The following is a 26,884-nucleotide window of genomic DNA, read 5'->3' on the forward strand; positions in this document are numbered from 1 at the left end:
TGGAGGGCGAGGTGAGCTGCAGATGCTTCATTACGGTTGTGATTCAGGTGATTGATTCAGTGTCTCTTTTTGAGGTTTGGGGGAGACACGACTGAGCCGAAATGGACACAAGCCGTTGGATTCAGATTGCTCTCGCCTTCATCGTCTCCGTCTGTGTGTGTGTCAGCGATGGAAGTCCAGTCGGTAAGTTCAGCCAGGGGATTAGAAATGGACAAATGTGGCACTGGGTTTAATGTAAAAAAAATTACAAATGAACTTTTTTTGTGTGTCCAGATCCAGAACTGTTATTGCAATTATATTATCAGGTCAAATTAAAGATGGATGACCCGTGTTGATATTCTGTTTGTAGAACAGGCGGTGTGTACTGTAACACAACCAGCTTTTCAGTTTCATGTTTATGCAGTTTCTACAGAAGAGTATTAAGGCCACCCATGAGAAAAAAAATAGAGGAGTTTTTTTTTTTCATCATACACTTTGAGAAAAAAGACATTTCACTCTGGACACATAATAATCACACAATACTGAAAGAGTTAAGGTATTAGAGTATATTGTAAATACAATAGAAGACCACTGGACCTCAACACCAGGAGTGTGGCAAGGTGGATCTCAAAAGTATATGAGAGAAACGTTCCTCTCTTTTAGTGTTAACACATTCAGAGTTTGTCATGCGATTGTCTGGCTTTCCAAAGTTAAGTTAATACACATGACCCTAAGTATAGGTGTTCATGAAGCAGGGGTGAACTGGGACAAAAATTCAGCCCTGGCATTTTCTGTCCAGATCAGCCCACTACATTATCAGCGGACACCACATAGAAATCCACAAATCTCGCGGTGTCTTCTCTCATGCACACTACAAAGGAGAGTCATATTCCTTGATAGCAGTTAACAAATAAAGTACAAGGACAAAAACTGACAGCTATAGCAATCAATCAATCAATCTTTATTCATTATAGTGTCAAATCACAACAGAAGTTATGTCATGACTAGGGGTGAGACGAGACTAATGGGAAGAACCCTTATGCTACCCTTTCAGTTTTTAGTCTGTGACTGTGAAAATCTTTTGGTGTAAGCCCAGCATTAGTTAAAACCAGACTTGGACAATAATAACAAAATATCCTGACAAATAATCTAAATAGAAACATATTACAGACAGTAGCAGCATTAAAGCTGTAACTCGTTTGAGTTGAGGTCTGAATAGATATGCATTCTCATATACCTGTATGTGCACATGTATGTATTGCCTTACTTCCTCGTCCGCAGCCAGCGAGCTCCACCCCTCAACAGTATCTGTGTACTGACAAGTATATGTAGCCATGTAGCCTTTTTGTGATGTAGTGACACTTAGTGAACAAATTTATTTGTCATGAAGGATGACTTGAGTCTCAAAAGAGCAGTAAGGCCTACCTGCATAATGCAGATGCTGGACTCGCCCTGAACCTTTCTGGGCTGGACATAGGGAAAGCATTCATCATTGGATGGGGAAATAACTCAAAACCACAGAATAATGTACAAGATAAAATATTAGTTCATATTGAACTAAACGTTCACGAGCATAACAACACTAGTGACTTTGTCATGTTTTCAAGTCAGATCTTTGTGACAATACCTGAAAATGCTCAAGACAGCACTATACAGTCATTTGAAAATTGCAATAAAAGTAACAATACATTTACACAGAAATTAAAGTTACACACAAATTATACCTACGAAATAGTTATCACCTCAATAAACAATAAATGAATTGAAAGATTACAATAAATTAAATGGCAAATATTGCAAATTAAACAAATTACTTTGTATAGGTTTACTTGTATTTTGTGCTAAAATTCAAAGTATCTCATCTGTAGCTTGATTCTGCATCTCTGTTTACAGCTCATTAGTCCATGCCAATGTTTAATGTTTCTATGGCAACAAGAGATTGCTGAAGTTAGCAGCTGTTAGCTAGCTTAGCTAAATCATCTGAACAATAATAACCCATGATATCACAGTCACGGCCCTTGAACTCTGGGCTAATATGGTGTCACAAGTGTGCAGTTAATTAGGTCACATCACATTCAATGTAAAAACTTAAAAACATGTCTCAAAAATGTAGCCTAGCCAGCCCCATGGTAACGTTACTTATGGTGTGTTCAAGGCAAGCTTTTGAACTCGAAAGTTACGTCTTCAAGTCACCAGTTACGACTTTGTAGCGTTCCAGGCAAGTTACGAGTTACAACTGGGAACGGGGAGCGAGATGTAAACAAGCATGGCGGAACGTACGCTGCTTTTTCATTTCAACCTGCAAGGTGCTCGCTGATTGCTCATTTGAGCGAAACGGAGGAGGAGAGACAGCGCATAAGATATCAGAAGCTGTTATACATTTAACTTATCTCCTTATCTAAATACACTGCTTTCGAATGGCAAGCTGATTTCAGTAGAGATAAAATGGTGATGATAAAAGCATGACACCAGGCACAGTGTCAGAGCCGGTTAGCTAAACATTACGTGCCGGAAAACTGTACTTTACATTGTTTTATCCATCATAACTACCACCACCATCAACTTTTTAACGGCTCAAACTAATGCTGACTAATGCTTCTTTCATTGTTTTTTGGGGATATTGACGTCACCGTGAAACCCAAGAATTGTTTTAGTTCAACAACTTGTTAATGCTGAGGGACAGTTATTAAGGTATGGTGAGTTCCTTGATAAATTCAGGTTGCCAGTTACCCCAAAAGAATATGTAGTGGTCTTTGATGCCACACCGAGGAGTGTACTGCAGCTGGTTAGAGAATCAGCTGTCTCCATGACAGATCCCCCAACTCATGCTCTGTTCCTTGGAGGGAAATTATTAAAAATAAATGCTCCAATAAATTTATCAGGAACCTCATGGTAACAGCAACCGTGCCCTGAGCAAAATGTTTTTGGACATCAAAATATGACGATATTGACTGGAGGAAAATTTGGTTAGTTGGGGATAAGTTTTGTTTGAGTAATAAAATTAGTTTCATATAAAATAATGTATAGAATTTATCGAACAAAGAAGAGCAAGAAGGCTTTGAAAACAGATTCTGTTTTGGACAAATATCATATCAAGTATTGATGATCGCCTGGACATTTTATCTTTTTCTCTTACTTTACTTTCTCTTACTTCTTATCTAGTATTTATTTTGTTATTGTTTTTGTTGTTGTCGTTGTTCGTTTGTTTTGTGGGAGTTTTGTTTTAGTTTTTTTCCCGTTCTTCTCGAATCCCCTGGCTGTAAAATATTAATATGATAAACTGTACAATGTAAAATAAATAAATAAATAAATAAAAAACAGCTTTGCGGCTCCTGTGGCTGAGAACCAAGTCGGATGATAACACAGTCTTTAGTTTGTAACGCGCCCTTTTTAATTTTCACTAACGGAAACGGCGTTGTAACGATGGAAATAGTAATTTGTTGGATTACCCGTTTCTCAAAAAAATAATGCTGTTAGTAACGCAGTTTATTTTAAGGCCGTTATTCCCGTCACTGCATATAATCAGGGAATAATTACTAGCTAACATTTACTCTGTGCTAACGGTGTGAAGCCTGTCAACCTCGTTGGAAACCATAGTAACGAGTCATATAATTCAGCGCTATTTTGGCAAAACACACAGTCCTCATACGTGCTCTTACTTTGAAAACGGCAACTTCTGGTCGCACAAAATGAAAACACAGACATTTTTCTGTGTCTGTCTTGTAATGATTTCATTTTTTGTTTTTAGAAACAGAAACCGGTTTTTAAAGGTTTGGTCGTCCCTCCCAACCCTGGTAACGAAAAATGCTTTGAATTTAAATGAAAATAAAACAACCACTCATTTTTTGTTTTTTTAATATCCTCTTCTCAATTGAAAATACAATGACCAAAACATACACGGACCCTGTACATCCCTAACTAAACCACATTCCTGTAACAACTTGTCACACAGAAATAGGAAAAGGCCTCTTTCTATGACATCAAACAGACAGATTGTGTCTCCTCTTACATCACTAAGGCACCTGTGTCCAATACATAATCAGAAGCAATTACCTGTGTTTGTGGCTAAGAATAAAACAGTAAAAAGGACAATCAGTAAACCATTTTGAAGTAATGATCTACTAGTCAGAGAGGGTGTTGGCAGATAATGTCCTGGGATATGGCTGGTTGCACAATTAAATTATTGTTGGTGCTTTGTGCCACAGATCAGAAACCAGTCTGGCTTTCATTTCCCCTGAAACTGAGTGGGATGGTAACCTTTCACCCACCCAGGACTAGCCAAGAGAGCATGAGACATTTGCTTTGCTTTAGCGAGCTAGGGATATCACTAGGTTTAATGTAGAATGTAATAGATAGATAGATAGATAGATAGATAGATAGATAGATAGATAGATAGATAGATAGATAGATAGATAGATAGATAGATAGATAGATTGTCATCGGGAAGGTCAGTGCAAAGATTCAATACCTGGCAATAATTGACAGTGTGCAAATTATTTTATTATTTTCAGGTTGTTCGTGGCGGTTTGAATACAAGATCCAGTGTATTAATCTTGAAGGATCCTAAGATTAAAAGTAAAGTAGGGGGAGAGGAGTGGTTCAACATCCTAAATAAAATTAAATCTGCTGTTTCTCTGTTTAAAACAAATTTGAAAAAATAGACGATGAGTTCATTAACATAATGACATATCTTTCAGGCCAGAATCTGTTTTGTCCGGGTTTATGAAATTCTGTGTTTTATGTATTCATTTGATGTTTTTTTTCTATTTAAAATTTGAAATATCAGTAGCACCTTTCCTGTCTAAACTTCGTGGACCATAATGGAAATAAGTCATGTGACTTTATTATGATCAAATATCCTGATGGATTTGAGCATTATATGCACATTGTGTATCGTATTATAAATGAAAACAATCAGTTGTGACCTGGGAGCTCTTAGAGCAACTGCAGTGAAAGTGCATCCACTTTAAAGCACCTGGCTCCGAGCTGGAGGTATGAACAGTTTACAAAAAAAAGATTTGTTTTGGAAATAAGAGCACAGCGGGGCTCAGATATTAACAATTAACAGTTAGCACTAGTAAAGTGGACACTGTGATCTCTGTCTGTTGTAATAACTCACATTTTTCTCTTTCTGAAGGTACTTCAGTCATAAACTGTGACGCCGAAACTCATGTAAATGTGGGTGACGTGGTTGAAGGGTATTCAGGTAAGATGGATACGATTCTCATCTTAATAGCTGGATTTTCTTTTATTCCATCTGTACTTAATGACACATTACACTAGGGGGGTCAAACTCATTTTACTCAAGAGCCCAGTTTGATCTCAATCAGCTCAAACCAGTAACATAACAGCACAATAAACAAGAAATAACAACAACTCCAGATATTGTTTTGGAACATTATAAATTATAAAATGTTGTCATTCAATGAAATATCTGATGTTGTGTTATGTCTTTAACTTTCACTAAAACTGTGTGTCCCTGAGAGGAAGGCGTAGACATAGCTGTTACTGTTATTTAAAAAATTACAGTTAGTGTCTTCTATGTAATTTTTACACTTTTGCACAAATTCATCCTGTGGGCCAAATTGGACTCTCTAGCAGGCTGACTTTGGCCCCCAGTGCATATGTTTGAAACCCCTGCATTACACAAATCACAATAACATGGGGATCAGAGTTTGTTTCATCACGTAGCTAGTCTTTCTGATTCTGATGTGTGTCTTGTCCTCTTGATGACGGTCTCGTGATGCTGCAGGTGATGTGGAGATGTTTACTGGGATCCAGGAAGGAGTGGGAGTGAAGCTGGTGCCCAACTTCTTTCCTCACCATCTTGAATTTCTGGAGCTGGTTTTCACGCTGGGAGACACCAACGCGATTGTTCGCACCAAGATGCCGCTAGATTCAGATGTACTGAAAAATGTGAGCTTGGGCCAACTTGTCTCCTAGAAATTAATTCTTTTACAGTCACTGTTTTAATAGTGTTTAGCAGGCCAGATAATGTTATGATGAATCAAAAACATTTAGTGGGAACCCTTTCACTGGTTTAGACTCTACTGCTGTCACGACATTTTTTAATGGTTATGTTTTACTGATTATTAGCATTAAATCTAAGGACAAGGAAATGGTCTTTGAATAGCGGTGGTTAAACATTACGATTTCTCCTGTCAATGAGGAACACAAACTGTTTTTTTTTTTAGTTATATTATCATTTTTAGTTCAAAACACTCTGATAAACATTTGCTCTTTCTTTATATGGATTCATAAATTGTATTTAAAGAGTTGATCTTTATTATTTCAGTCCTGGTTGATTTGGTGACACTTTAACAGCAAATACTACACTATACTGAATTTTGAGGTCAGCAAAATAAACAGTTGTCTTAAAAAAAAAAATAAATAAATAAAAATCAGAGAATCCCTCTTGTTTCAATGCTGAATTAAATGTTTCGAATTGATTTACTGTTGAAGAGATGAAGGAATTAGCACTTCCTTTCATAACTTGGTAGTAAAAGCCAGTTAGTGTTTTGCTTGTCAAATGCTTTTATTGTGAATCTGCAGCATTGGTTGCAGCTTCACGTCGACTCGGATATGTTTACAGGGGTTATATGAGCAACCGTTAAAGTCAACACTTACAGCTACAGTGAGTGAGTCGTTGTGTTAACTCATCCTGTGACGGTAGTTTATTTGAATGAATTTCTCTAGGCTGATGTTTCTTCACATCTTCAGCTTTGGTTTTGCAGCGTGCCCTGATTCTAAGTCCACTCTGTTCATGTCTTGCAGACTGGCGGCACCTTGTATTATTCTGTCATGTGTGACGATGGTCCCAAGGTGGGTGGACGTGTCCAATGTTTCAGTACAAAGTTAAATACCTGTCCATGCAGTAAGAATGAAATATTTCAAATTATGCTGCTTTTTGTTTTTACCTTTGCAGATCAACAACACTCGAACTCTGAAAGTAAATGATATCAATGACATGAGCCCAGTTTTTACACAGAAGCTCTATGAGAAAACTGTCTCTGAGGTGAGTCAATGAAATCTGTTACAAGACGTCTTGGAGACATTTGTTGTGATGGATAGATACAGTACAGCTGTTTCATGTCCTAATAAATGGTATTTGGAACTGGAATCTTTTTAGGCCAAATCTGATTTGACGTTGAGGCTTTAGGAATGTAAAGATAAATAAAACGAGAAAAATAGAACTAAAAAATAAATACATATGCAAGTGTTTCAGAGAATAAACAAGAAGGACTGGCCATGAATTTAATTCTTATTTCCATGTGTATGATTCACCTTTGTATTGTAGGAACTACAGGACATGCATGTGTATATTTGTTTCCATGTCTGTAGACCATCAAGACTTTTCTTGTTTCAGACACACCCGCTGGATACAGAGGTTCTTAGGGTGAAAGCTTACGACGGAGACAGCTCAATAGAACACAGCACAATCACATATTCACTGGTAACGTCTCCATTGTTAAGTTATTATTATCTGGTTGTCATGGTGCCTGCCAGTGGTTGGGATATATTGGGCAGCAAGTCAAGCTTTTTGGCTTGGTCTGTAGTGAACAGTACATAGAATAGAATAGAATAGAATAGAATAGAATAGAATAGAATAGAATTTATTGTCATTGCACATCTCAGCATACAACGAAATTGGACAAGAACGCAAACGAGAACAATTCTAGAATGTATAAATAAAGTAGAGCAGAAAAAATATAATAGTGTCACAGTGGATTGTAGGCAAAAATTTCACTAACATATTGAGTAATTGAATTGATTGAGTTTGCTTTTTAGTATTCTGTGTGTAAATCTGACAATAACTTTCTCTTTCAAGGAACCAGATACTGAAGACTTCATGTTGACCAACTCGGGGGCTTTTATCTTGAAGAAGCCTTTTAACTACAATGTTGCCCCAAAATACAACTTCACTGTGACGGCCCGGGTGAGATGACAAGTCGACACAAAGCATCTCGCAGCATGTGGTTTTTATCAAAAAGTGACTGATCTGTCTGTGTTGTCTGCAGGATAAGTCAGGGTGGAATGACACAGCGACGGTGGTGATCAACATTGAGGACTCTGATAACATGAATCCCTATTTCAGCCACAATCTGTACCAAGCCTCTGTTCCAGAAAATCAGGTGACCCTCATGAACTTCCTTTTCATTTCTCAGTCACTTACCGACACATGGAAATACTCTGATCAACCACAACATTATGACCACTGACGAGAGAAGTAAATAACATTTAAATCACCTTGTGACAATTCAGTGTTCTGCTGGGAAATGTTTGGACCTGACATTAATTCGTGTGGATGTTACTTAGACATGTAGCACCCACCTAGACCAGACCAGGTACTCCACTGCAATGTCACAAAAACGCTTTAGGAACAACTGAAAAAAAAACAAAAAAAACATGAAGAATAGCACAAGGTGTTGAACTGACCTGCAAATCCTCTAGATCACAAACTGATCAAGTATCTGTGGGGTGATCCACAGAGGCCCCTCCCCTCCAAGGCTCCCACTAACACCACAGGACACCCTAAGAAGGCCCATGTCCATTCTCTGATGAATCACAGTTTGGAGGCACAAGGGAGACATAGACAATATCAGTAATGTGGTCGTAATGTTATGCCTGGTCGGTGTATACTGCAAGTGTGTTTTAATGTGTGTCAACATGTGTGTTCTCTTTAATTCCATTCATTGTTTCTTCTGTATTCACGTGTATTTAAGATTGGAGGTTTCACTACTATTCTCCCAGAGGCGATTAAGGCTCAGGATGGAGACTTCGGGATCAACGAGACTGTGATTTACAGCATCACTGCTGGTACATGATGACGTACTGTACATATACATAAAAGTTTTTTAAAAAAGAATTAACCTGAATATTTGACAGATGATTTCTCTTTGTTTAGTTTCCCCAGACAAGTATAAATCAAACTTTGCCATCGAACCCAACAGTGGAGTTATATCTGTATTGACGGCCTTCGACAGAGAGGAGATAAGCAGCAATATGATCTCTATCAGCATCCAGGTAAGGACCTTATAATATACAGCCAGACATGTTGTCCCAGGTTTGCAGATAGTTTAATGATCACTGAAAGTTTAATGAAAAGAGAAGCAGAGGAGGGATGAATGATGGGAGGGTGGGGGTAGCACTGTATCTACCAACACAGGTCTACAGTCTCCTTCCTCCAAATGTTGTGATGGTACCGGAGAACTGACCTTAGTTAGCTTCGAGTCAAAGTGTGATTAATGTGTAGCTCACAACAATAAAATCGACACGATTGTTAAGAATACAGCCTGATTAATTCTCCTTCTGCTCTCTGCAGGCAGCTCAGACCGACAACAGTTTGAAAACAGCTGGATCTGTTGTGATCATCACTGTTGAGGATATGAATGATAACCCTCCAGTGTTTGATCAGACCAACTACAACATCATGCTTATGGAAAACTCTCCTGTTGGTGCTGTTGTGCTTAAAGCTACCGTCACCGATCTTGACCAGGTATGTCTTTATGAAATAAAAACAGATTTGGTTTAGATTCTGTACATTTAAAGCATAGGTCTGTGTTCATGTTCATAATTTATATAATGCGAGTTTCATCACAATCATGCTTGTTCGTTTCCAGGGAGGATTTGTAGGAACTCTGGAAATCATTCCAGACACCGTTCCTTTCTCTATCGGACCTGATGGGACAATCACAGTGACAAACGCCACAGCTCTGGACAGAGAGGCCATTGAATCGTTCCCATTTCAGGTAAAACTGATTTTGAATTGCACACAGTGAACAGTTAAATTTCTTTCAAAAATGTTGTAATGAAAAACTGGGCACTGTAGGTTTTTCAAATCTTTCTAAAACAGGAAGAAATAATAATTTCTTATGGATGATTTTTAGCAGCAGGTTAATCTACATTTGATACAGGTGGATTTTTATATGGAAGCAGGAAATGGATGATTGAGTCAAAATATGTTTCCGGATCACCTGTGTTGCTTCACTAGCAAAGACCAGGCATTAATTGGAGTTCTAAATGACCAGTCCCTACTTTAGCCCTAGCCCTAACTCTAACCCTAACCCTACCCAGACCTAACCCCAACCTCACTCTATGCCATAAACACTGTGTAGGAGGAACAAAACATTCCATTCACACACATTTATCCCAACACCTCTAAAACATTGGGGTAGGTCGACTTCACACCCGCTTGGTCAAAACATTTCAAAGGCATTCTCCCAACCACCTACTACTCTCTGCGAACAGAGAAGGAGGACCGAAAAAAATTGGATTCAGAAGCACGGGGCTACGGTTCCGACTCAATACAGAGTAACCCCCATTTTTAAAAAAAATAAACTTCTCTCAGAATACCCTAACATGAAAACCCATCCCTGCCTCCCAAACCCAAACTGATGTTGGAAGTAAATTTACCAAATTTATTGGTGGATTCTCAGAGACTGTATGTGTATTCTGATCATCTCTTAATTAAATCCTAATTTAAAAATTAAAACAGTGTCTGTGGGTGTTTTATGCATTATTTTGTACACTGTAGGCCTAATTTGTTCTTTTTGTTTCGTTAATTAAAAGATTAAAGCAACAGAGAACAGCCCACCCAACAATTTTACAACAGCGCAGGTCACTGTGACTCTCCTGGATGTGAACGACAACTCTCCTGTATTCACCAGCACCAGCTACGAGGGGAAAGTGTTTGCAAATCAGACCATTGGAATGACGCTGGTTCATGTGAGTGACTGAATTAGCTCTGTTCAGTATTACCTTTCTTTTATTTAGTCATGACAGAAGTTACAGAGAAAAATCAATTCCTGCCATGCTTTTTATTTGTATCTTCCCATAACCAACATTTGTATCTTGGAAAATTTCACAAATGTGTATTTGTACTTTTAATTTTACCAAAAATTGTGTGTCTTGTAACTCAAAGGTTACGGCAGAAGATCCAGATGCTGGTGTGAACGGAGAGATCACCTATTCCATTGACGCTGGGAACAATGAGGGATACTTCTCAGTGGATGAAAACACTGGAGTAATCTCACTGGTTAAACTCATACCACTGGTGGAAAACAAGATTTTGGAGTTCTCCCTCTATGTAACAGCCAGTGATGGTAGGCTTGAAGATCATTTCATCATTTATTGCTTTCCAATCACAAATCAGTCAGTACTTTACATGCAGGTGAAAAATAGAAATGAATCATTGCATTAATCCGACTTTAACTGGAGAACTTAAGTGCATGTAGACTCGGACTAAAATCAGAGGTCCCCTTATCCGATGAAGACACCCAGATGCACATGTATGAATTAATCTCAGTTAAACAAGAAAACGTGTGTGTGCATGCTCCGCAACCGCTGCACTGGCGTCTGACCCCATAGCAAAAACACCCAAGAAGGAAGAAGAAGAGGGTAAACAGAGGCGATAGAAGAACCACCTGAGGGATAGCACCATCTTATCTGCACCAGAAGTAGTGCGCACATTACATATGAGATTATAAAAACTGAATTTGTTATTTGAAATGCTAACTTTTATTTATTATATGATGTAATTGGTCAACCAGAAAGACACCTAGTGTGGAGGAGGAGGACATGTTCCCATCTGTTATTTGATTTTCTCCATTACATGTAAACTGGGACAAGGACCACATTCAAAAAGTAAAAGTGTAGATCGATTAAGCTCTGAATGTAAACGCACTCAGTGAAGCATTATTTATTGTCGTGCTCTCTGCAGACGGGGACCTTCAGTCAATGATTGTGATCTCTTATCATAGATGAAAATTTTTATTTTTTATTTGCTTCCACTTGTAGCAAATCGAAATACTTGTATACTGAAGGCTAGATTGGAACTGCTTGTTCCTTATGTTCCTTATTAGATTTGATGATTGTCGGGTCATGTTTTTGTTATAATGAAACAAAGATCTTGTTGCTAGATCAGTGCCCGCCAGACAGGCAGTGGTTTGAAAATTTCACGAACGCACCATAATAACACAGAACTATTACACTGTCAGTCAGAGAGGTCACAGTATCCTGTAATTGTACAAGGTTGTATTGATGATTGGTTTATGAGTTTAGGAGGATTGACTCCTTTTTGGAGCCGGCCTTGTCACGTCCACATCACAGAGACCGATTTAGACAAGCTGCTTTCTCACTGAGCTCATGCAACCACCTGCAATTATATGGACAGCAGATAAAAAAGCTGCAGCACACTCAGCCATTATGATATTCCTCTCCACTCTAGGGGGAACCACATCCCGCTCCACAACAGTGCAGGTGAACATTATTGCTCCCAGTGACTCAAAACCTCAGTTTTTACAAGAAGTCTTCCAAGCCACTGTAGATGAAGAACAGGAACCAGGAGCCGTGATTCTAACGGTAAGTATCTCAGTGAACTGGTTTATGTGTAAACCAAATGTTTTTACCAGCCACCTGTCCTCTCTCAGAAATTAATGACTACTCTGAAGTTAGTGTCATGTCTGGCTTTTTTCAGGTTGGCTTCCTCGCCCCAGGTACTGGGCTTCCTGTAAACCTCACAGTTGAGACAGAAGCCGACAAGTTTGCAATCTCTCCCACTGGTGAACTGACCCCAACGGTGAAGCTTGACTACGACAATGGCCCACACAACTACTCTGTGCAGATCTCCATCTCCGAGGATGGTGTTGTCAGTGACAATGCAGTTGTGGAAGTTCAGGTCATTGATGTCAATGATAACAGTCCTGTTTTTACTCCCAGTTCCTTCAATCAATCTGTCCCTGAGGATGCAGACATAGGATTCAATGTTACTGCAGTTACAGCTACAGACAAAGACAGTGGCTTCAATAAGGAGATCAGATACTACCTGATAGGAGGAGAAGGGAAGTTCTCTATTGATCGTGTGTCTGGGATGGTAAGTGTTGCCGCTGCACTGGACAGGGAGACCAAGGCAGAGTACAACATGCTGGTGGTTGCTGAAGATCAGGGTCGTCCAGTCTCCTCTGCCACAGCCACCCTGGTGGTCCCAGTATCTGACATCAACGACAACGTCCCGAGCTTCTCTGATGCTGAGTACCAGAAGGAAGTCTCAGAAACAGAGTCAGTGAACACAATTTTGCTCACGCTATCAGCTGTTGATCCCGATGAAGGCGCAAATGGGAGAGTGAGCTATAGTATTGTCCAGCAAAGCCCCTCATCAGACCCTGCTGTTTTTGAGTTGGACTCCTCCAGTGGGACCCTGCGGTTGGTCCAGCCTCTGGACTACAGTGAGGTGAAGGTGTACACGCTGACGGTTCAGGCCTCTGATGGAGGGACTCCCTCTCTGGTTGGGAACAGCTCTGTGGTGGTGACGGTTATGGACGTGAACAACAACCCACCTGAGTTCAGTAAGGCCAACTATGACGTGTCCGTCTCTGAGAACCTGTCCAGTGGAACCTCCATCCTGACCGTGGAGGTCACTGACAGGGATGAGGTGAGTTACATCAGCTGCTTCCAATCTGAACAAGGTTTGATTCTGGCTCTAAGAACAGATCAGGTAAATGCCAGTTAGAGTCACATCACGTTAAAACACAGATGAGATTAACGTCCTTTGCACAGTTTGGACTTTGGAACCTCCAGGTGATAATAACAGAAAGCTAACATCGTCTCTTAGAACATCATGTAATTATGTTTTTGATATGTACTTGCTGATCATTAACCTACACTGGCACTTATCTTGTTTTCCAGGGCGGATTCTCCTCCGGCTACTTCATCTATACCAGTGACACTTTTGACATCAGTAAACAAGGTGTTGTCTCACTGAAGCAAAACATCACATTAGACAGAGAGACTAAGGACAGCTACGTATTTCAGGTACAATAAAGAGCTCCATGTATGTCCAGTTTTTGTGACTTTTTGCTCTTCCAAAACACAGTTTATACACCGATCAAACATAACATTAACTAATATTGTGAAGATATTTCTTGTGCCTCCAAACCAGTTGTTACTCATCACAGTATGAACACGGTGTGGTGTCTGGTTACAGGATGTTGGTAGTGGGGGTCTTTGGGTCCTATCGTTTGAGGGGAGGGGCCTCTGTGGATGAGGCTTGCTCCAGTGTATCCCACAGATATTTGATCAGTTTGGGATCTAGTGAACACATACAATGTACAAAAAGCATAAAAAGTAGCTGTTATGCTATTTATTTTCATTGTCCCTAGTTTTTATTTATCTTCTTCATCTAAGATAGTTGAGCTCCATAGGAATTCCTCTTTTTGTTGTGAAGTTTTGGACCAGAATTTGAGTTTTGTAGTATTTTCACAAACACCTCTTACATCTGTCTTCATCAGTTTGTGTTATTGTGTTGTTTGTCTCTGGGTGTAGATTGTTGCTGTGGACCGGGAACTGGATGGTCTGAACGCCACCGCACAGCTCAACATCACCGTCACAGACTACAATGACAACGCTCCACAGTTCCCGAGCATCCCCAACACCCTGACCCTCCCCGAGGGCAACTACTCAGAGGAAGCTCCAGGAGAAGTTTTCACCATCGTACCCACAGATCCTGACCTCGGAGCCAACGGAGAGGTCGTCCTCTCCCTCCTCACCCTAAACCCACTCTTCAGATTCAGAGAGGTGAAGCCCAAAACATTAAATGTTGCCTACAGCTGTACAGGAGTTTAGTGTGTAATTTAGTTTTCGTATTAACCTGAATCACTTGCACCATTAAAGCTTATCTGAAATTAGTGTCAACCTGAACTATGACCTGTATGACCAGGAGAGTCAACCCTGTATGTCTGAAACAACAACAAAAAACCACAACCACCAGAACAACCGTCACAACCACAGCCCCTTCAACAGCCACCACAACTACCACCACAAACACCACCACAACAACAACCACAACAGTAATAATAGTCATCACAACAAGCACTACAACTACAACCAACTACAACACCCACCATACCAATAACCATCACCACAGCCACAGCAACAACCACTACAACCATAAACAATGAAGCGCACAAAATATACAATAAAAACTTGATTAAAAGCTCTTTTCAGACTCAATTAAAACTGAGAGTCTCTGGTAAAAGGACATCACAGAGTCAGCTGACCTGACTTCCTACCTCCAGCATCATCTGACAAGACATACACTTTGTCAGGCATCAGTGAGACTCTTGGCATCTCATATCTACATAAAGTGTTATCAGCCATTTATGTCAGTGCATTTGGAAAGGGACAAACGTCTTTCAAGCTAAAAGGGCGTTTATTGATGTGGTAGGTGTAACCTTGTTTAGTGTTGAGCTCATTTCTTGTGTTGCAGGATGGGATGTTGCTGGCCGTTGGGCCTCTCGATCGGGAGAGTGGGGAAACGTTGGACCTGGTTGTAAAGGCATCAGACAAAGGCAGCCCGCAGAGAGAGGTAATGATAGAAAAGATGGACAGAGATCCTGGAACCCTGGGTTAATCACAACTTTCATTGTGGAGGGTTTATCCCAGCCTGTCTCTGGTCTTTGGGAGAGGAGAGGCAGATCACCAGTCTATCACAGAGCTAACACAAACAACAACAAACACATTTAGATTCTTAATTTAGCCTAACGAGCATGCCTTTGTACTGGAGGACCACAGACCACGTAGGACAAGAATACAGGAATATGCAAAGTCTGCAAAGAAAGGCCCAAGAACCTCCTCACTGTGAAGAGTTAGTGCTAACCACTACACCTCTGTGCTGCCCCGAATAATATATAAATAATATATTATGCATACTAGCATAAGTATGTTGGTGCAGTATACATTTTTTTTAGCACTGGTGTATATGAAAATGAAACGACTCACATTTACACCCAAAAACTGATGGATGGATACATATTTTATGTCCTTTATGGACCCCAGGAAATGTAGTTGTCACCAAGACAGCAGCTAACGAGCACTTTACACAACAGCTACAGCAGAGACCAAGTGCTGTACATGGATAAGAGCACAAGACATAAAATAATTAAAAGCAATAAAACAATACAAATAATAGAAAGCACTAAACGCACCAAATAAGGGCAGACACTAATGATGAACTGAAGTCCAAGGAATAAAAATGAGTTTTAAGAAAAGTTTAATGAATGGACAGTTAGGGGGCTTGTCTGATGTGCGGCGATAACAAAAGCGATAACAAAGTCGTTTGTCAGGAGGACAGGAGGAGGTCATTAAACACTCTCACTAAAGCTGTCTTTGTGCTATGCAATGTTTTAAAACCAGACTGAAAGCCCTGCAGAGAACATGAACCACTTTCTCCAAGACTTTTGAGGTAAAAGGCAGCTTGGAGATGGGTCTGAAGTTGGCCAACACACTCTGATCAAGGCCAGGTTTCTTAAGGACCGGTTGCAGTACCAGAAGACAGACTGCTGTTAATAATAATTGTCCAGTGAGAGGTGGGATATACCTCCACTCCTGTGAACCTCTCCAGGATAAACAGTTATAGATAAATGGACCTGATGAACACACAGACCCTGATATGAATGATGAAGGGACTCAGAAACAAGTGCACCTGATCCAGACTGCAATTAAATGTTTTTTGTTTTCCACCAGAGCTTCGCCACCATCAGAGTGAGTCTCACCGATGTCAACGACAACCGGCCCAAGTTCAGCTCCAGTACCTACGCCAGCAGCATCCTGGTAACAGACGCAGAGGAGGGGAAGCTGCTGCTGACTCTGTCTGCCACCGACCTGGACATTGGGGAAAACGCAGTCATCAGCTACAGGTGAGTGACTGAAAGATTTCCACAACCACCTCTTATACGGTTAAAGTTTAGAGACTCAGGAGGTTTTTTAATAAGGGAGATGTGAGAATAATTCCGAGCTTTCCCTTTAAAACTGCTTAAGTGTGTATATATGTTCTCTACCATGTGATAATTTATTGTTTTGTTGTATTGAAATAAAATCTGTTATGTGTTTCTTTCTGTTGTTGTAGTTTCTCTGCTGGAAGTTCTCCATATTTGGCCTTAAACAGTGAGACTGGGGCTGTGACTTTGACCTCTGCCATTTCTAATGTTAAGGAGGAGACCACAGTGGAGCTGACAGCCATGGCCAAAGACAACGGCGTGCCTCCTCTCAGTTCCACAGGTTAGGAATCAATGCCTACAGCCCTGTCCTGAGTGCAGACCGCAATCCTTTGTAAACCTGTTTAAGAGTCCACAATGTTTTCCTGCAGCTCATGTCATAGTGAATCTGAGGATCATCATCGAGGTGGAGACTGTGACCTTCCAGAATTCCTCCTACCACTTCAAGTTGCCTGAGAACAAGCCGGAGGGATTTGTCGTGGGGGAGGTGCAGGCCTCAGCGGGAAGTGGCATTTACAACATCACCTACAAGCTGAGAACGTACGGAGACCTGTTCTCCATCAACAGCACTGGAGCCATAACTACCAGAACAGCACTGGACAAGGAGCAGCAGGAGTGGTACATCCTGGATGTGGAGGCTGTGGACACAAGCAACCCCAATACATCAGCAGTGGCTCTGGTAGGACATTTATTTGCAACCTCACCTCACAGAAACAACTGTATTTGTACCAATGCAACAAAAAGCTGTGTCAACAAAACAAATCCACAGCGTAGGTGAAGGTTGATGCAATCATGATGTTGTGAAATGTCCTGAGTAGAGTCTTGCACAGCGTGCTAAAAACGAGGCGACATTGTCCCTTCCTTTACAGGAAATTAGTGTTATCAGACCAGTCCAGTTTATTATTCAGACATTTATACCTTTCCACCAAGTCAATGTCCAACCCGTCTATGTTCTAGAAATAACGTGTTAAATCACACGGATAATTAAAATGCGGTTTGTATCTCTGAGGGGCATATGGATTGTCCTAACTACCCACGTAGCCCACGCCGATGTGAGTCATTTCTTCTTGAACCTCGTCAGTCTGCCTCACTCTGTAAGAACTCCACCCAAACGATGTTGGCTGTATCTTTTTACCGGTCAGGTTAATCACTACTCTTGCATTAAACATTAGAACAGCAGAATGCTCTAAAGGTCATCACTTGGTTTCAGCTTGTGGCTGTTATCGACCATCAAGAAACACATTTAAATAATTATGAAGTATGTACAGTACTGTGCAAACATGTAGGCATGTGTGAAAAGAGTTAATGGTTTATTTTCATTAATTAACAAAATGAAGTGAATGAACAGAAGAGAAATCTAAATCAAATCAGTATTTGGTGTGACCACCCTTTGCCTTCAAGACAGCATCACTTCTTCCTCTTGCACACAGTATTTGAAGGAACTCAGCTGGTAGGTTGTTCCAAACATCTTGGAGAACCAACCACAGATCTTCTGTGCATGTAGACTTCCTCAAATCCTTCTGTCTCTTCATGTAATTCCAGACACACTCCATGATGTTGAGATCAGGGCTCTGGGGGGCCATGCCATCACTTCTAGGACTTCTTGTCCTTCTTTACTCTGAAGATGGTTCTTAATGACCTTGGTTGTATGTTTGGGCTCTTTGTCCTGCTGCAGAATAAATTTGGGGCCAATCATCCTCCTCCCTGATGGTATTGATGATGGATAAATATCAGCCTGTATTTCTCAGCATTGAGGACACCATTAATCCTGACCAAAACTCCAACTCCATTTGTAGAAATGTAGCCCCAAACTTTTAAGGAGCCTCCACTGTGCTTCACTGTTGCCTGCAGACACGCATTATTGAAGCTCTCTCCAGCCCTTCAATGAACAAACTGCCTTCTGTTAAAGTCAAAAAATCCGAAATGCTTCTCTGTTTATTTTTCTGATTACAAAATTGACATTAACACCGCTTTATCTGGATGCATTAGCATCTGTACTTAAAATAAAAATGTTGAACACCAGGAGCATATGGATCCTTTCTCTTGAATGCGACATATGAACATTAAAATTGTTCTGAAGCCTCATGTGGCTGCTCTCATCTTGTGATCTCGTCACAAGACGAACATAAACCTCTTTAGAGGATGGAATATAAAAGTTAGTCCTCTCTTTGTCTCTTTTCAGGTCAGAGTTCAGGTGGAGGATGTTAATGAGGCTCCACAGTTTTCCCTTAAGGTCTACAAAGCCTCCGTGTTCAGCATCGCTCCACCTAATACCCCAGTCACCTACGTCAAGGTAAACACACCCGGCCTCTGCTATCAGGAAATACAGCATCATTACACGTTTGTTTTTCGTCTGTGTTGTTTGGTTACTGCAGGTGATAAAAAAGTCATCATGTAGTTTGAGGTGAAACCCTCCTGCAGTCATGCTCTGGTTTATAAACCAATCAGGCACAACATTATAACTACCATCCTAGTAGTGTGTAGTGTATCCATCAGAGAATGGACATGGGCCTTCTGACACACCTGTGAATGTTGTTGGTGGGGGGCTTTGGGTCCAGATACTTGATCAGTTTGGGATCTAGTGGCTTTTTCTCCTGGAGGTCAAGTGAAAGCCATGCCCCCTCCCTTGTATTGTCTCGGTAGCTGTCAATAAAAACACTCCCTTTAACAGTTGTGGCAGTTATTCGCTGTCATCTCTTCCTTATCTCTCTTCTCCAATCATGGACCATTTTACGTTACATAATGAAAGAGTGGAACTTAGTAAAAAAAGAGGAAGAAAGGTTTTACAATGGTTTTACAATGGTTTTTTAATGTGGAGAATTACGTGCGCACAGAGTGGTTGGCTGCTAGCGCTGAACTTCAGCAGTTATTCTGTTGGCCATGTCTTGTTTTCCCCTAAAAAGTACATAGATTAGAGTTTCTGTCTCACTTGGCTTCCCACGCCATGCCACTGATAGTGAGTTTGGAGGCCAGTTCAACACCTTGTACTGTTCTTCATGGTTTTTGAGTTGTTCCTAAAATATTTTTGTGTGTGTGTGCCTGAGTCAGGCTGCTTCCTGCTCCAGTAACAAATATGGTTTGTTTGTCTTTGGTTCACTGATTGGGTTTTTACTGTGACTTCAACGTGATTCACCTTTTCACGTTGGTTGACTGTGTGTCTCCTGGCAACTGCACAAATAAGATACAAGGAAAATACACACAAACACACACAAAAACTGAAAACGTCATCTGATTTTCACCCAAGGCCTGAATGTAGACAGAGAGAAACCAGCCAAACAAGTGAAATAAAAATATTATACATTTGTATTTGTTTATTCAGAAAAAATTGCCAATATTACATATCAGTGAGGTGCTCCTCTAGGATTACAAGTTAATTTCAAGGTCCAATCAGAGTCCATGTGTTCAGAATTGTTTCCATCAATGGTTTAGTTTAAATAAATCTTGATTTGTCTCAGTCTGATCTTCACAACACATTTTTGTGGTAGTGAATGATGGCAATGGACAAAGGAGCTTTGTGAGGAGTTTAGAAAAAAAGAGTTGTTGTTGCTCATCAGGCTTGAAAAGGTTCCAAAACCTGTCCATCTCTATAATGTTTGAAAGCCACAAATAATCCACAGAGAGACACACAGATTTAAGACGACTGTTCCCCTCCACAGGAGTGGTCCACCAACAAAGATCACTCCATAATAGTGGGAAAGGTCCCAGAGGAACCCAGGGGAACTTCTAAGTAGCTAAAGGCCTCTCTCTCATTGGCTGATGTTAATGTTGATGAAACACCATGGTGTGATGTACAAAGATGCTGCTCTTTGTCCAAAAAGAACATTTAGTTGCTGTTACTGCCCCACAAATGGTTCACTTAGTTTCTTAATAAACAAACACCAAAGTATAATATTTCTGTATCATGTTGTGACACAGTCACAAGTGAAGGCAGGTGATCTGCAGCCAGGCAACCACAGGTGTGTAGTGGGGTAGGGTAATTAAGAGGTGATAAAGGCAGAGAGGGAAGAACAATCAGGTTGGCTTTTTTGTGTGTGTGCGCGCCAGGACAGCGAGCAGGCTAGTGTCTACTTCTGTCTTTCTCCCAACCTCCAACCTGCACATTTTACCTCCTCTGCAATCTTTGTTTGAGACCGGATAAAAGGGTGTTTGCAGGCCCAGAGAGGGTTGCTCCCTTCCTCCATTTTAAGAAGCGAGGAAGATTCTCCGCGTTGTGAAATATATATTTTTGTTTTTGCTTGTGTTTTGCATCGGACCCCCTTTTCGCTTTTTTGTGGATTTGGATGGACTTTATTTTTCCAAGGATTCTAATTTTGCTCTTTTTGGTTAATGGACAAAGACTGAGACAACAACGGACCGAAACCGATAACTTAATTCTGGACTGCTGAATTGCAAATTTGATTAAATCATTTGTAATTTTGACACATTCAATCCCTCAGTCTGGGAATTTGTGTTGATGGTTTAAAGGGGTGTTTAACCAGTTGTTGTGCAGTAGCAGTGGCTCGGAATTGATATTAGTGACCAGGCTTGCAGAGCCAGGCCGAGTGTTACAATGTGTTTGAGTTGGATCTCTTTTGTCTGCTTTAAGAACTTGTGTTAAAATCCTCTAAAGTTTTGACTCATTTTATGCAGAAATGTGGGGAATGTAAATACTTTAATGTTCCTCTACCGTTAGAAAACTCATCATGAGTACCAAGAAGCTAACTGAGACGAACCACATTTAATTTCTATCAACAAAGAATTTTATCTTAGTCCCTGATAACTGTGGAGCTACCATCCTTCAAACTGGTGATACTCAACTTTACACATCAGACGATTTATTTATTTTACTGTAAACTATGGTCCTACCATCCTCTGAGTCCTCCTCCCTCCTCCTCCGTCCTCCTCTAGGCCTCAGACCCTGATGTTGGAGATGAGGCTGGTCTGGTCTACTCTGTGTCAGATGGATCTCATTTCATGGTGGAATCGTCCACGGGACTGGTGTCTGTGGTCTCTGTAGCAGATCTGGCTGGAAAGACGACCACGGTGGAGGTGAAGACCACAGACCGCAGAGGACTACAGGCTACAGCCAAGCTGGAGGTAAGATGAGATCACTTTTATGTCTTTGGAAATATGACTAAATCCAAGAAGAGTCTGGTTACAACACTCAGGAGGTTTAGAGAAAACTCATATTAGCTGTAAGAATAATTGACACGAGGTTGAATGGAGGAAGATCCCTGATGGCCCAAGCTTCCTCCATGACACCACTACAGTTCATAAGCCATGGGATGAGTGAGGTTGAATACCTGATAGTTACTGGTTCAGCTGGAGGTTTGTTTTTGTCATCTGCTGAAACAAGGAGCAGCTTGGCTTCTAGAGTCTCTCAAAGGTGTTTTATCTAAGTAGCTTATTCCGTTCTAAAGGACCAGTGGAGGAGTTGAGGTTTAAGCATGCGTCCCATTTGTACTCAGAAGTCAGAATTTCCGAGTTCCAAGTTGGTATTTTCAACTGGAACGCCCCCGAAGTCAGATTTCCTACTGAGAAAGTCACAGAATCCTCACTATGCCTGAGTTGAGTTACCAAGATGGCCGCCTCGTGTGTAAACAGTAATAAGAAGCTCCTGTAATATTCCGATTATTAGCACCTCTGGTTAGTTTTTGTTCGTAAAACCAAAACAGTGTGAAACACCATCGTGGCAAACTGGGATTAATAGTGAATTTTTTTCTACATTTAAATTTAACAATTAGAAGATCTGAATTTCTGCCTTGTGTGGTCTTGTAGATTTCACCAGATTTCACCACTGTAAATAATTCAGTAAAAAGTAAAAAACTCATGGTTCAACTTATCTGTTCAATTTAGAATTTGAGTAACTGAAATAGCCTAAATTTAGTTTAACATTATAGCAATAATATCAAGAATTTTTTAAATTTTAAATTTCACTCATTCAAAAAATGGAAAAATTGAACACACCAAGTTATATTGGGATAAGGGAAGCTCTTTCATGGACGAGGCCGTCTAGTTTTCCCACTTGTATAACTTGAACGTCGGTAACTGAAGTGTGACGTCATTCCCAGTGCCGACTTCCGCCCTCCGAGGTAAATGGAACGCACAATAAATGGGCACATGTGTTGTTGTTCATCAGCAACTCACACAACACGTTGAGTGAGCAGGACTCAGAAACTCAACAAGGAGTTCAGGATGAGGTTAATATACAAATTTGTTCTTGAAGAGGATGCGCCTCCCCAGTACTTTGTGTTGTGGTTCTAAACCAAAATCATTTATATGGAGGCAATGTCCATTCGTAGGGAGGTAGCACACAGAAGGCTTGAGAGCAAATATCAATTGCACTATCTTATCTTATCTTATCTTATCGAGGTGGTGGTAATGGAGTTGATGCCTGAGAGTCCCGACTCCTACTGGAAAGTGCCCCTGCTCATCGCTCTGGGCGTCTTGTTGGGCCTGACCCTCATTGCACTCATCGTTACCAGCGTCCTTCTCTGCGAGTAAGACTGGAGTCTGGTGTTCTTCTTCTAAGTTTGCCGTTTCATTGTTTTATTGTTGCTTTTCTCTTTTTTTTCATACATGCATTGTTGTGTTGTTATATAGTATTATACTGTCTTATGTTAAGGGACTATGGATTACAGTCATTCCCTTCTCCCGTCATAATGTTTTTTTTTATTTATTTGTTGTTGTTTTTTATTTTGCTCAGGTCCAAGATGAAGGGGAAACCTCACGTAAAACCAGGAAAAGGCAACTTTGACTCTGAAGACTACATGTAAGTTGTCTGAGGAATAATTGATTGCTGCTACCAAACGGACCAATCACAGCTGTCTTTGCTTCTCTGCATCCCCGTGGTGCATACTTACATTTCTGCAGAGGTGAATGTCAGGCTACGACGTTAAAATGACCAGACGTCCTCTTTTCCCGGACCCATCCTCTTTTTGAGACCTAAAAATGTGTCAAACTCAAACTTTGAAATTTAAAACTTGTCTGAGATTTTTTTTTTCGGCTAGAGCCTCCAACAATGTTTAAATTGAGTTGCGTTGCATTTCTCTGTGTTCCCTGAAGGGTCCTCTTTTTCACAAACTCAATCTGCTCATCCAAGACGTGCCCCTCCACAGGAGTATAACTACGTGTCACGTGTCACAAGTGCTGTGATTGGTCGTCTTGGTAGTAGCGTGTTTCCTCTTTAGTGTTTCCATCTTATTCTCCATCTTTGCAATTTTCAAATGAATTGTTTTGGTCAATAAAGAATCAGAAATATTAACAGAGGAGGTTTGGAAGATACAGACATTTGTAGGAGTTGCCTTAGCCTTAAAGAGACTTTAATGATCCACGAGGGAAATTACTTCGTCACAATAGCTTCGTTAAACATAAACATAAACACTGATAACAAAAAGAAACACAAGTAAGATAACAAAAACAAAAATAACAAAACCAACCCAAGCCACCTGAGGGGGCGGCTGCACTGGTACTAGTAGTTGGCGCATCGTCTTCAGGGTACAAGGAATGAACACCTGAGCGTCGTATGCAGTCACCAACATTTATTTACAATCCTGCGCTCTTAACCAATAAGCGACCTCAGCCAAATTTTACACACACTTATATTTACTTTATAACTTGGATGTAAACTCAAAACAAAGGCTCACATGATTGCCACAAAGCAATAACCAAACGATGACAGCGGTGGCAGTGACAACGACGGCGGTCAAAAACTGTGTGCTTCCCCGGTCAGCAGGTCACCTGCAGAGTAATTTTACCTGTTGTATTTAACACCATCCCGCAAAGTGCAGAGCGCCACTTACTGTGGATTTCAGGTAGTACCCACTGAACACATATGCCTACATATATAACAAATGGCTCTAACAATAAGATTAAAATAAAATAAAAATAATTATTATCGAGTAAAATAAACAGTCTGTCAAGACAAATTTACAGTATTTACAGCATTATGAACAAATATACAAAAACAGTTGGCAAAAACAGTATCCGAGGTGATGTGGTTGTTTGGCTAGTTGCATAGCAACAGCGGCATGGATCGCGTCTCATGGTGTTTCCTTGTCCGCTGAGGGAGGGATGCAAACGGCATCGGAGTCTGTCAACCCGTGGAGTCTGAATCCAGGAACAGACGTACTCTGGCCCTATGAACCAGGTCTCCAAAGCGCTCCTCATGACTCACTCCCTCTAGATCCCATCCATTCTGCCGCCAAAGACGTCATGTTCCCTGTGAATACAGACAGCACCACCGACCCGAACCTCCTTCTCTGCTCCTCCACCTCCAGCCCAGCATCCCCAACACCTCTCCTGAAGTTTAGCGGGAATCTCAGGCCTCACACTGGGCAGTTCAGGGGACATGGACAGCACTAGCAGCTGATCTCTGGAACACACCACTAGACACAACGGCTGCTCCGCCAAACTCATAATGGCCTTAAAAATGTTTTAAAAAGTTTTAAATTTCAGCTGCTCCGCCGAACGCCACAGCCACAACCAACGACACAGCCAAAAAAAAAAAAAAATCCAGAAATTAACTGAATTAAAAAAGCACAAAAATGACCAAAAAACATTTTGACTGGCTCAAGGCTCAGAAAAACAAAAATAAATCAGACAAAAAACAACCATTAACACACTGAGATTAACCTAAAAATGTCTACATCATGGAGCTACTGGCGACATGTAGTCACTCTTTCAGGCGCATTTTTTTGCGTTGGTCTGTATTGGTTTGAAACTTGTCCTAACCAGCTGACTTCTGGACGTCTAACACGTCTGACCCGGCTCCATTTATAGCTGCCCTGACGTAGCTGCTGTAAAGACTCTAATGTAGTTTTCCTCCTATGTTTCAGGTTCTGGTCTCAGGGCGCAGCTAATCCTTGGAATCAGGTAAATGACAAACGGTAAAAGTGCCGGGTGGAAATGTCAGGAGGTGGTGGTAGTGGACATGTTGTTGAGCTGTGTCTTGTGTCTGCAGGCTAATAAGGGCACAACAGGCCATGGCAACCACGTGTCTTCCCTATGAGCTCTGGACGGGAGAAGCTTTCAAAGCCTTCAAACAGATGCGACGTAAATCTGAATCCTGCCTGAATCTCTTTCTCTTGTAAATTAATTATCTCAACATCAGATGGAGAGAAGGTCTTCTGATCTATGTATTTTATTTATTTTTTGGTATTTCAAGTTTGTTTTTAAAAGTGAAAACTGGAAAAAAAATATAATAAAATTAATTAATTAAAAATAAAATTAAAAAAATTGAATCCTACCAACAAAAACAGAAACATTTCTTTTGTTCTATCTAAAACCAAAAAGAGAAAGTTAGCATTAGCTTTCTACTAAAACAAATAAATAGAAACAGCTGTTATTTTCCTTGAATGGACCAGGAAGTTCTGTTTCCCCTTGACAAATTACTTGTGGATGTTATTCCCAGGGTTTCTGCAGGTTTGAACAAGTGAAATTTAAGACTTTTAAGACATTTTTAAGGCCATCATGAGTTAAATTTAAGACCTACACGAAGTACGAACAACAAGGAAAATCAACACTTTCAGAACAACACAATTTATTTCCAGCACTGATGCTTCCTCACAGCATGACGGTTCTGGGTTTGAATCCACTCCAGATTTCTGTGTGGAGTTTGCATGTTCTTCCAAAAGTTACATTTACTTGTTTTTTGAAATACCAAAATGCAGGTTCAGTAGCTACCATCTCTTCGTCTCTCCAGATCCTCAAGCTTTGAAAGAAGCCAGATACTGAACTTTGGATCATGTGACAGATTCTTGGACGTCATAAGTTTTTGTGCTTCATTTCACTTTTATTCTGAAAGATTTTTATTTTATTTTTTAAATGCTTGCCTTAAATCCACCTGAGCTTCCTATCTCAGTGGTTTTATCTAATACACTTTATGAGAACAGACTGAATGTAAAGTGTGCGCAGCCTCTCTGTCAAATAAAATAATCTTTGTTCATGTTAGTGGAAAATGCATTTGCACTTTTTTTTTTAATTTATTATGTATGCAGCTGCTATCACCTTTAAGAGCAGAAACTCACTTCAACATAAATCAGGTTGTGATCTCTAGCTCAAATAAAACTTTGGTATCAACCACTGCTTGTCTGACAATAAAATGACAAACTTTATTTTTTTCAAAAAAAAATGTAGTTTCTGTTTTTTTTGTCCAC

At 40.4% G+C, this 26,884-nt stretch overlaps 1 protein-coding gene across 1 annotated transcript; it reads left to right on the forward strand.

Annotated features, from left to right (window-relative positions):
* LOC125003835 (protein dachsous-like) lies at window positions 1-26,676 on the forward strand. Its single transcript, XM_047578052.1, has 28 exons — window positions 1-183; window positions 5,117-5,185; window positions 5,732-5,895; window positions 6,754-6,801; window positions 6,905-6,994; window positions 7,346-7,432; window positions 7,808-7,915; window positions 7,998-8,111; window positions 8,703-8,796; window positions 8,885-9,003; window positions 9,302-9,475; window positions 9,600-9,728; window positions 10,549-10,704; window positions 10,901-11,081; window positions 12,206-12,339; window positions 12,455-13,408; window positions 13,663-13,788; window positions 14,299-14,550; window positions 15,242-15,340; window positions 16,498-16,670; window positions 16,880-17,031; window positions 17,120-17,427; window positions 18,931-19,041; window positions 21,636-21,824; window positions 23,100-23,227; window positions 23,434-23,499; window positions 25,565-25,601; window positions 25,690-26,676. Exons 1-28 carry the CDS (start codon window positions 102-104, stop codon window positions 25,735-25,737), a joined length of 4,392 nt encoding a protein of 1,463 aa, XP_047434008.1. The 5' UTR covers window positions 1-101; the 3' UTR covers window positions 25,738-26,676.
* Window positions 26,677-26,884: the final 208 nt, after the last annotated feature.

This window comes from Mugil cephalus, chromosome 2 (assembly GCF_022458985.1).
Source record: "Mugil cephalus isolate CIBA_MC_2020 chromosome 2, CIBA_Mcephalus_1.1, whole genome shotgun sequence".
NCBI classification, from domain to species: Eukaryota; Metazoa; Chordata; class Actinopteri; order Mugiliformes; family Mugilidae; genus Mugil; species Mugil cephalus.